Genomic DNA, 12203 nt, shown 5'->3' on the forward strand with positions numbered 1-12203 from the left:
CGAGTATGGGCAAGGGTAACGCATGGCTGATTCACCGGTGTTGGCTTCCTGACACAGACTCTCGTAAAGACAAAGCTAAGAAAATAGTAAAACTACTGATAGAAAGGTAAGAAGTTATACTGTACTGAGTTTTACACCATTAAATTAACTGAAAACATTACCAGATCAATTCTATTTGTATTTAAACAGATATTTTGATGGAACGACGCACATTGGTACTACGCAAATTTGTACTACGCAGCTAACAGAGATGGAGGGTAAGGTTTGGTGAAAAACAGCTTAACAGAATGACATTTAGTGTAACAGAATCTAATAGGAGACCCAGGTTCTCCAAAAACTGGCCCCGTGACGGAAGTCCCGGAAGTAGAAGAACAGAAAGCACAGACAGACAGTAAAGTTGTGGCCACTTAGCCTAAATATCAATGGACTCCTCTACTATGGCAGATAGTGTCCAGTGGGAAATTATACAGCATGATTATTGGCCACTTAACCGCCATGAAGGACAATGGTCTTCCTTTTCAATTATACTGAATTAAATAAACACATCAATCACACACGCCTGTGTGCGTGTTTGTGCGGGTGGGAGGGGGGGCACTCACTGTTCCTCAAAGTGTGGCAGGTAAAGACATATTCTGCTGTTTTCTGTGTTCTCCCAACAGGATTATCATTTTATTTATGTTGGTTATTTGGTCAAATGTAGGGTGTTGAAGTTTGATTTTTTGGAATGGCTGCAGTTCGGTGCATTTTGTCAGGAAGTGCAGCTCTGTCTCAACTTTGTCTCTCCTGCATAGTTAGCAGAAGCGCTCCTCTTTGGGGAGCTATGATTGTAGCGGCCTGTCTCATTGGCCAGGTTTTGCTCACTGAGTTTGTACTTGGTCAATGTAGTTTTTAGTTTCATATCAGTAACTGTGATCAGGTAGTTTTCCACTCTGTACTGTCTCCTTAGGGCCAGATAAAACTGCCTTTTGCTTTGTGCTTTTGTTGTGTGTAGTATTGTTTCTGTTGTTATAATTTGGTTTAGTCTAATTGGTTTCTTCCGAGACTGGTCCTGAGGCAGAACAGGAAGTGAACTGAGTGTCAGGACACTTCTCTTTGCTCAGCTCTTGGTATTGCAGGGCTTTTTTGCTGATTCTTTTTTGTCAAATGGGCCAAATTCTGGTAGGAATTATGACCCCACACCTCACTACCATAGAGGAGAATTGGTTCTGTTACAGATTTAAATAATTTGAGACAGATTCTTATTGAAATTTGAATTTAGATGAGACTAAAAATGCCCTGCATGCTTTCTCTCTCACCTCCATTATCAATGGAGGTGATAGGTATAAAAACTTCCAGTGGAACTTATTTTCAGTCCTAAATAATTTTAGTCAGTACGGTTGTCTAATTTGTGTGTTCCTAATGTGAAGCTGTCTTTTTGGAAAAGTCATTGTCTTTGTCTTTTAAGTGTTTACTGCCAGGGCCCAGGTCTGACAGTACTGCTCTACCAGGTCCAGGTTCTGCTGTAGGTCCTGTAACCAGGTCATCTGCATAGAGCAGGAACTTGATCTCAGAGTTGTGTAGAGTGATACAAGATGCTGCTGATTTCTCTAGGATGGTTGCCAGTTGGTTAATAGAGATGTTGAATAGAGTGGGATGCCCTGTCTCACTGCACCCTTCTGACTGAACAGAGTTTTGTTTTTGCTCTTTTTGCCAAATTTAAAACTGAACTTATTGTTAGTGTACATTTATGTAATGATGTCATATGTTTTACCCCCTACACCAGATTCAATAACTTTGTGGAATAGACCACTGTGCCAAATAGAATTAAGTTGAATGCCTTTTTGAACTCTCAGGGTCTGCAGGCTGTAAATATGATTTGAAGTGTGTCGTTTTGGTACAAATGCTATTTGACTTTTACTCAAGATATTGTGTTTGGTAAGGAAGTTTATGAGTCTGGAGTTTATAATGCCACAAAGAAGCTTCCCCAGATTACGGTTCACACAGATGCCATATTGGCTCATATTTACCTCCAGATTTGTAATTGGTGTGATGAGACCTTGATTCCAGATTGCAGGGAAGTTACATACACTCAGTATCAAATTAAAGAGTTTCAGGATGGCCAATTGGAATTGTATTTTTTTTTCGGTTTCTAGTGGCCAGAGTTTGTCTCTTAGTTCCTGTTCATTAATGAATGGAGTAAAGAGGATTCTGGTTGTCTTTTACAGCCAATTGTGGTTCATTCAGTTTGGCAATATTTGGTTTTATTTGGGTCTGGGTGGCTTGGTAATAGCTCATAGTGTTTCAAAATGGCCAACGCATATGTCTCCATTCCGTATTGCCAATTCTACAGGTTTGGATTTTTAAAAAGATTTTTCCATTTTTCAAAGAATTGGTCTGTGTTTATGGACTCCTCAATTAATGTCAGTTGTTTTTGTGTGTTGTGATTTTTTTATTATTAGTGTACGTTTGTAGTGTTTAAGTGAGGTTCTGAAGTCTTTACAATGGCTGCCGGAGCCTTAAAGAATTAATTTAAAAATACTTCTGCTGGTTTATAAATCACTAATTGGTTTAGGGACAAAATACATTTCTAATCTGCTACTACACTATGACCACCCCAGTCCTCTCAGGTCACATGGGACAGGTCTGCTTTCTGTCCCCAGAGTCAGAACCAAACGGGGGAGGCATTCAGTTTCTATGCTCCTCCTATCTGGAACACACAAACTCCCAGAAAACTGCAGGTCCGCTGCAACTCTCAGTTCTTTTAAATCAAGGATGAAGACCTTTCTTTTTTATGTTGCCTTTCTTTAAATTGTTGCTCATTTCTTGTTGGAACTGTATGACAATCAGCAAGGGTTAAGATCAAAAGTCAGACAGGGGAGATCAAACACCTGCTTAGTTCCAGATGTACCAGACTGATAAACTAAGTAGGACTCTTATAGAAGTGTGTTTTCATAATCTCAACTTTTATAAGTTTGACTACTATATAATTAGGGCTGTCTTAAGTAGTTGGTCAACTATTCAGTTCAGGTCTTAAATTATAAATCTATTATTGCCAGATTTATTTTATTTTTCTTATTTTATTTTAACCTATGCATTTCTATTTCTATTTTGTTTCCATTGCAGAATGAGTTAGCCTATTTATTATTGGTTATTAGGCTACTTACAAATGAAGAGTACATCACTGGTATCCCAATAATTCATAATTCGTTTCGTTTTTCACATAACAACTAAACCCTTTGCCTAACCCTAACCCTGTAATTCATCTGCAAATAGCTAAACGTAAGATACTATTTGGAAAATGTATAACTTAAATTATGTTACTACTATTACTTCTTTAGTCAAGGACAGCCCTACCTCTCATTTAATAAATTACTACTTTAGGTTTATCTCTTTTTTAAAACACACATATTTGTATTTGCCAACAATGAAGCCATTTACTGTCTGACATCTTTATTCCAAAACACAAAGAAAGAAAGTGGAGATCTCAAAGAATAGATTTGTAGGCGTCCAAGGACCAAAAAAACAAGGATGCTTCACTAACCACCTGCTTGGAGGTGGACCACGAACAGTCGCTCCAGATTTCATCTAACGGCGGCCCTCCAGGACACAGAACACTTGGGCCCAGCAGCCATCGTCCTGCTCTACGCCGAACATCAAGGTGTCCTGGACTGAGGTGGTTTGCGGCCGTAAGAGGGCTTCAGATAAGGCTCCATCGCATTCTACATCGCCTCCCACCATCGGCCTTTTAAATCTCTTCAGCGCATTATTGGAGCTTCCTGCTGGCGGTCCTGGATCATGCCCGAGGCCAGGGAATGCTGGAGCTTCCTCTTGATCAGTGGCTGGTGGAGTATCTGTTGCGGCTTCGTCCATCTGAAACTATAACTGACTGTTCTATTCCTAAAACTGGCCATTCAGAACCATCCACTCCTCGTCTACTTTTCCCCCCAACCGCAATAACTATTGGTGACTCATTCTCCCGCCCCATGCGATTCTTTAATGCTCTTACACACTTTTTTTTAATGCTGTTACACGCCTGCCAGGAGCTAAGGTTGCAGACATCCATGCTAAAGTTGTGGACCTGATACCCTCATTTCCAACATCAGTCAAGCGCATCGTGGTCCACTGTGGACACAATGACATGTCCTACCCTGAAAGTGAACGCACAAAGCAAGATTTTAACATTCTTTTTGATGTTTTATTTTCCGCAACCTAGCGAGGGAAGTGGGCCCACTTCCCTCGCTAGGTTGCAGAAAATACCTTTTTAGAAGACTCCTTAGCCTCAACACCTGGCTTTAGACTACCAGCAACCTTTATAATGTAGGCTTCAATGACAATTTTAATCTGTTTTGGGAACGTCGCACTCTGTTTAGAAGGGATAGAATTAATCCTAATGCACAGGGCAGCCAGATGCTATGTGGAAATAGGCAGCATACCCTGCAAACGCAGAGGAATAACTGACGTTTCACATCCTGAAAACACATGCTCAAACACAATTCCTAGATGCACTCTTCCATAACCTCCTCCTCCTCTACAATTAACTAGTCCACGAAACAGTTAGATCCTTCCAGTTATTATTAGAAACAGACCACAAAGTGGTGAAGCAGCAATACAATAGACACTTAACTGCTAACATCAATTTAGCAATCATTCCCCTACAGCCTGCCACAGAGAACGACGCAAATAATTTTCTTAACACACTAACAATAGCTCTTTTAAATGTCAGATCTTTTGCAGGAAAATCATTTTTAATCACTGATTTTATCATTCAATCTTGATTTTATGTTTTTAACTAAAACCTAGCTGGATCAGAATAGCTGCGCTGCTGTTCTCATTGAGTCAGCCCCCACTGGCTTCAGTTTTATGAGTGAAAATAGAGTTAATACGAGAGGAGGTGGGGTCGCTATTTTGATCAAAGACTATAATTATTGCTGGTGACTTCAACAGTCATGTCGACAACCCTGAGGATAGAAGTACAAAGGCACTCTACTGTTTTTTTGATGGCTTTGATAATGGCTAACTCAACTTGTGACTATGGCCACACACAACTAGGGTCACATCTTCGACTTAATTATCTCTAATGGACTGACTATTTCCAAAGTTGTGGTGAATGATGTTGCTCTCTGACCAGTCCTGTGTTTTTTAACAGCTCCATATCTGTGAACAAAATTGTTCAAACAGAGGTAATTACAAAAGGATACATCACTAAAAACATGAGTGAAAAATTCAACCAGTTTTTCTCCTCCACATCCGGCCCCTCTGGAGCCTCAGTAACTGAGTTTGTAGATCATTTTAATTGTAGAATATCAATTGTTATTGACACCCTTGCTCCCCTTAAGGTCAAAACTATCTCTGGCAAGAAAAGAAATCTCCATGGAGAAATGTTGCACCTGTAAGATCCAAAAAAAAGAGTGTCGACAAGCTGAACGCAGGTGGCAAAAAACTAATCTCCAGGTCCATTATGACAACTGTAAAGAGAGACTTCACGTTTACAATTTGGAATTGAGAAATGCAAGGCGGTGGTTCTTCTGAGATTATTTCTAAAAACGCTAATAATTTACATACTTTGTTTGCTACTGTTGCATTAACAAACCCTCCAGTACCAGTAGTATCTATACTTTTAGCCACCAAATCCTGCAATCCTGCAGTGAACAATTCTGAAAATTAGACTAGTCAGTGCCTCCATATCACGGACAGGATATGTGTGTCTAATGATCAACCAAAATAACCTGGAGGATATCATACAACATCTGAAAATCTCTTCCTGTTAACTTGATATTTTACCAACTGGCTTTTTCAAAAGCTTTTCAAATTGTTTGGCCCAGGGCTGCCAACTCTCACGCATTGGCCGTGAGACACACGCATTTGACTGGTTTCACACGCTCACACGCCACACCCCCGATTTCTCACGCTGAAGTGTCAACTCGGTCGGTCAAATTTCTGAAAGATGAGTTTATCTAAATATCTACCTGTTGAGCCACTCGCGATCGACTAGTTGTGCTTTCAGAGACTGTGTGGGGGTTCAAGAGCGCTCCCTGTCTGTGGAAGTTTCGAATTGTCGCAAACTGAGAAAAAAATGTTTACGATCCATCCCAGGTGCATTTCCCTGGCTTCAGGTATGAGTATCACAGACCGTCCGTCGCTTCGTGACCACTCTCTCTGTGAAAATAGAGGTGAGCAGCGCGGCTAATGTAGCAACTTCAGTTCATGTTAGTGGACTCGCTCAGCTGTGGGCGGTGACGCGTTGCATCCGTGCAGACCTCCGTTGATGAGCAGCGTACAGCCACCTCTAAACTTTGTCAGGGACCAGAGACCCGAATGGGCCTCTGTGTCTGTCAGACGGTCTGAGTGAGATATTACCATATCAGCGGAACAATAACATGCAGAGCAGACTATATTACAACTCTCCAAATCTCGGACAACAGAGATGGGAGGAGTTATATTTTGAATGTGCACAAAGTTGTAAATATGAGCAAAAATCTGATGAAACACATCTGAGCTATAATATACTATATATACAAAACTATATATACTATACTATATATACTATACTGCAACGTTGGGCCACTATTTATAGGCACTAACCTCAGTGCATCTCTAAATGAAACTATAAATAATTAATTTGATGTTTTATAAAATAAACAAATAGTCTTTATTTTCCCAAAAAGTAAATACAGTAAGTGGGGACACAGGTTAAGGGCCAAACATTACTGAACCTTGGCACAAAGGTTAAAGGATAAGAATCTATGTAACTCAATGGTTCTTATTCTTTAGAATTTCAGTGGTTTTAGTTAATCCCTCAACATTAATTTAACTTTGGGTCCCTGGTCCCAACACCAGGGACCCCTGGACCTGTTCACCACAGACCCAAATCTTCTCAGCTGTTGATGACATATGCTACTGTCTCTTCATGTGGCTCATTATGTTTGGCACATTGTCTAGGTCAGTTCTTATATCATAAGAAGTTAATAATGTAAATGCTAAATGCCTTAATACCTGTTGATACTACAACAACACAAAGGTTCTTAACCCTACAGTTTTGCACATATCATGTAAGACTTGATTTCTCCATTTTTTTGCAAAAAAAACTCTCCAGAAAGTGCCATTTAATGGGTTTTTTTTCAATTTTTTTCCTGGTGGGGCATACCCCCAGACCCCCCTAGGGAGATCCCCATACCCCCACATATAACATATCCCAATTTAAACCCTGGAGGATAAAGACACAAAGAAATTGCTTTGTACACGGCAAATATATGGGTTGGACACCAATTCTCAAAAGTTGGCAGCCCTGTTGGCATCAGGTCTTTTGCAGATTGTGAACATGTCTCTTCAAGCAGGTATCTTCCCACAGGTCTTAAAAACTGCAGTAATCAAGAATTGAGGAGTGTATGAGATTGACAATCGACTGGACTTCACCTACAAATAAAAAAAAAAAGTCAGATTCACTGTGTTCACTCAGAAGAAATAACTGCACATGGGTAGGCACTGGTAATGACATATTGAACATGTTTAGAGGCTAAAAACACGTTTAAAACTTGCCCTGTTTAAGCCTGTTGGTAGCTAACTCTAGCAGGAAGATAACCCGGTGTAGGCAGCACCGATTGTGTTTCCTTTTTCTCTCTACTGACACATTCCAAAAAAAAACAAAAACAGAGCTACGTGTTGAAATCGACCAGAATTCTCCTTTAAGCTAATTCTTCTTTAGCTAACAGTCAACAATGTGGAGCCTGTTCACTTCTGGGTTACATCATCTCCCATTACCTCAAATGGGAGCTGAACATAAGCTCTCTCATCAAAAAAGCCCAGCAGAGGATGTACTTCCTGCTGCAGTTAAAGAAATTCAACCTGTCAAAGACTATGATCGTGCACTTCTACGTCTCTTCTTCTACTTCATCACCATCTGGTACGCTGCTGCCACTGCTAAGGACAAAGGCAGGCTGCAGTGTATCATGTACTCTGCTGAGAAGGGGATTGGCTGCAATCTGCCATCTCTCCAGGACCTGTACGCCTCCAGGACGCTTAGACCGGCAGTAAAGATTGTAGCCAATCCCTTTGACGGCAGACACACACTGTTTGAACCCCTCTCCTCTGGCAGGAGACTGCAGTTCATCGAGACCAAAAATTCACCCTAAAAAAACATGGCCAACAAGGACCCAGACCCCCACTGATTCTTAACCACCTACACCACCACCTCTCAAACCTCTAATCACTACACTTTGCACTAACCTCCATCCAGGACTATACATCTGCCCATTGTACACAGTGCTTAAACTACTTAAACAGCTATTTTGTATATATTTGTCTCTTTTTCTGTAATTGTTTAATTTTTAATATGTTTGTTTGTGTATGCATACACCAATCACCAAGGCAAATTCCATGTAGAGTAACTGTGGCAATAAACTCCATTCTGATTCTTATTGATACTCAGCTAAAAAATATACACAGACTGTATGGGAATTGAGATTTTATCATCTGGACTTGCTTTTGCTAGCATTCTACTGGCTCTACTGGCTCTGATGCTACAGTGCTGAACATCGAAACCTTTCAAAATCCATAGAGTCAAAACCAGTTTCTGATCTCATGCAAAAGACAAAAGTATGAGTTTTGTCTTGGGACACAATAGCCAGTGTCAAAGATGAGCCCTTCAATTTATGTACAATGGGAATTCCCAAGAGTATTAGGAACTGATTGGAGTAGTGTTTCATGAAATGTTATCTTCTGACGGAAAAATAATAATCTAAACAGGAGGTAAATATCCCTGTTAACCTCAAAATCCAAAGCCTTTTTATCTTGTCATACAATTGAGGTAACATAAGCTGGGTTTTCTGAATTGGTTGTGACTATAAAAGCATGTTTAACGTTTCAGGATATCTATGACATATTTCTGGTGAAATTCTGTTATAAAATCTAAACATATGGTAGGTAGAAGGGAGATGAGCATAATGGAACTGCATTTTTCAAATACACAGTTAATTGCTCTCCTTTCAGAGCAGCTGCTATGTAAACTGTATATCTCTGCATTGCTGGCCCAGAAACGGCTGGAGAACTATTGTTGATGAGAAATTAAAACGCTTATTGAAACCCTCCATCTGAAATTAGGCCAACACCATGCTCAGTGTTTTAACAGTTTAAACAAGGACATTGATTTAAATAAAAATGGACAATGTTAAAATGGGTCCAGAGCCAATACGTGCACAGGGTCAACACTGTGTTTGTACAAATAAAAACTAAGACTGGCATAGGTCAAACACACAGTATTGATTATGGTATCAGCATGTTGCCCTGCTAGCAAGGAAATACATTTTATGTCCAAAGTTGGACAACACATTTAGGCTACAAAATTTAGTCTTTTTTCTTTGTGTCAACATGTACACATCAGACTACAGAGCCAAACCATAGATATATTCCTTTTCTATAGACGGCAGGCAGCCGTGCACACAACTGGTTATGAATTATACAATTATGAATCAGATTATCAATCATAAAAGAGCAAATGACACCGCCACATGATCGACAAGCATTACTAAGCTTATTACTAACTTAAATTAAATAGCCTGACAATTCTCATAGATTTAAAAGTAGAAAAAAACATCATCCACCTAATAGACAGCAGATGTATAAACAATATAAATCTGAAGCGGCTGCAGCCACTAATACGCATATTGCAGCATCATTCTTTCATACTCGCTAAGTTACCTTGCAAGGTCGACGTCCACTCAGTCCATCTGTCCCACTAGAACCAGTCCAATCAGCCTCTCTGTCCCACTAGAACCAGTCCATTCAGTCCCTCTGACCCACTAGAACCAGTCCACTCAGTCCCTCTGACCCACTATAACCAGTCAACTCAGTCCATCTTTCCCACTAGAACCAGTCCACTCAGCCTCTCTGTCCCACTAGAACCAGTCAATTTAGTCCCTCTGACCCAATAGAACCAGTTCACTCAGTCCCTCTGACACACTAGAACCAGTCCACTCAGTTCATCTGTCCCACTAGAACCAGTCCACTCAGCCTCTCTGTCCCACTAGAAGCAGTCCACTCAGCCTCCCTGTCCCACTATAACCAGTCCACTCAGTCCCTCTGTCCCACTATAACCAGTCCACTCAATTTCTCATTCACGCTATAATCAGTCCACTCAATCTCTCTGTCACACTATTAGCAGTCCACTCAATCTCTCATTTCACACTATACTGGTCCACTCAGTCTCTCTGTCACACCAATGAGGTTCAACCATGTTTCCAGTTAATTTAAATAGCTCACGTTTCTGTATTGTGTGAACAATTAACTTCCTTTCATATTGTATGTGGTATTTTCTTTTGCGGAATGTTCCACCAAAACAATTTCTTTCCTGAGACTATTAAGCAGAGCCTCTGTCACTGCATCCGGAGCTTAGCACAATTAGGTTTGGTTTAAAGAAATGCAAACAACCCAGAGCGTTCTGTTTCCTTACTAGCTGTGGACCTTACACTACAGCGCTGTGGAAGAAGGTCTGACAATGCTAGACTTTACTTGACTTAAGGCCTCCCATACCTCCAGCCAATGAGGTCTCTTTTGAAAACCACAAGTTTTCTTTGAATACAAATCTGACAGTCTTGTTATTACCATTGATAGCATGAATTTCAAAAATGATATCAGACCTGTGTATGTAATTGGCATTTCAGCCAAGATAACTGCCATAGTTGAGACATCAGGCTTGCTGGGGAATATCAAGAGACCATCATATGCTGAATGGATGAATGTTGCTCTTACCTGGACCTCTACACCATAGCCCATATAGACAGTGATGATGTAGCTGCAGTCCTTGGTAGAGTGAAGAGCAGAGCTGGACTGTGGTGGAGCCTCTATGTATCCTTCTGGCCCAGTCAGGTTCAGCTGGCAGGAATCTGCAGGGACAAATAGAACAGCAGCATGAACAAAATTCTGATTGACACACACACACACACACACACACACTTCATGTTCCATATTCACAAACATTTTAGACCCCTCCAGAAACTGGCCAACACCAAATGGTCCAAAAATTCTTAGCTGTTAACTTATTTAAACCATGATCTTTCCCTAAGCTTAACCATATCAATTTAGTTGTTGTAATGATCCTACATGTCCTTTTCTAGTGCACAGACAAACTATCTACAGTAACAGTAAGATATAATACCTTGTTGGGCTACACTCAGGCCAAAAATCCTCCTCCTTCTTTCACCTTCGAAATATTACCAAAATCAGACCCTCACTCACTCCCTCTGCTGCCTAAAGACTTATTCATGCCTTCATTTCCTCTCGACTTAACTATTGCAACTCACTACTCCTCGGCATCAGCTCAACCTCCATTAACCCCAACCGGTCGTCAGACACCACCTGCCAAGAGCCTGGGTCTGACCGAGGTTTCTGCCTAAAAGGAAGTTTTTCCTCGCCACTGTCGCACTGTTGCTTGTTCTGGAGGAGACTACTAGAACTGTTGGGTTCTTGTAAATTCTGGAGTGTGATCTGTATAGTGTCTTGAGATAACTCTTGTTATGAATTGATACTATAAATAAAATTGAATTGAAATTGAATTGAATTAAAAGGCTCCAACTGGTTCAGAACTCAGCCACACGACTCATCACCCGCTCCACATCCTGGCACCACATCACTCCTGTCCTAAAACAGCTACACTGGCTTCCCTTTTCTCAACGGATCACGTACAAAATCCTGGTCCTTACCTACAAAGCCATACACCACCTTGCCCTGTTATACCTTACTGTCCTCCTCTCCCCCTGCCAACCTTCACGGTCCCTCAGCTCCACCTCAGCCGCTCTCCTCTGTCCCCAAGTCAAAGCTCTGCAGTTTTGGGGACAGAGCCTCATCCAGGGCAGCTCCCAGGCTCTGGAACTCCCTCTCCCATGAGATCCGCATCTCTGAGTCCCTCACCATTTTCTAGTCCCGTCTGAAGACCCATCTCTTCTTTTCTGCCTATCCTTCGTTTTTTTTAAATTTATATATATTTATCTACTGTTTCTACTCTGTAAAGCAAATTTGAACTTGGCAAAAGTGCTATACAAATTTAATTTATTTAATTATTTATTATTATTATTGAAAATAATGGAGTGCTTTCTTCGGGTAGGGGGTGAGTCCTTACCCCAAGTGAAGGAGTTTAAGTACCTTGGGGTCTTGGGGTTCGCGAGTGAGGGGACAATGGAGGGTGAGGTTGGTCGGAGAATCGGAGCAGCTGGTGCGGTATTACATTCCGTTTA

The 12203-nt window shown here is 40.9% G+C and overlaps 1 protein-coding gene across 2 annotated transcripts in view; it reads right to left on the bottom strand.

Annotated features, from left to right (window-relative positions):
* The window catches only part of LOC117941670 (seizure protein 6-like), a 301601-nt gene that overhangs the window by 185421 nt on the left and 103977 nt on the right, over nt 1-12203 (bottom strand). For both annotated transcript variants that reach the window (XM_034866671.1, XM_034866670.1), the window contains exon 3: nt 10723-10856. In XM_034866671.1, the coding sequence (XP_034722562.1) occupies nt 10723-10856 (134 nt within the window). The remainder of the gene's footprint in view (nt 1-10722; nt 10857-12203) is intronic.

This window comes from Etheostoma cragini, chromosome 3 (assembly GCF_013103735.1).
Source record: "Etheostoma cragini isolate CJK2018 chromosome 3, CSU_Ecrag_1.0, whole genome shotgun sequence".
In the NCBI taxonomy this organism is placed as follows: Eukaryota; Metazoa; Chordata; class Actinopteri; order Perciformes; family Percidae; genus Etheostoma; species Etheostoma cragini.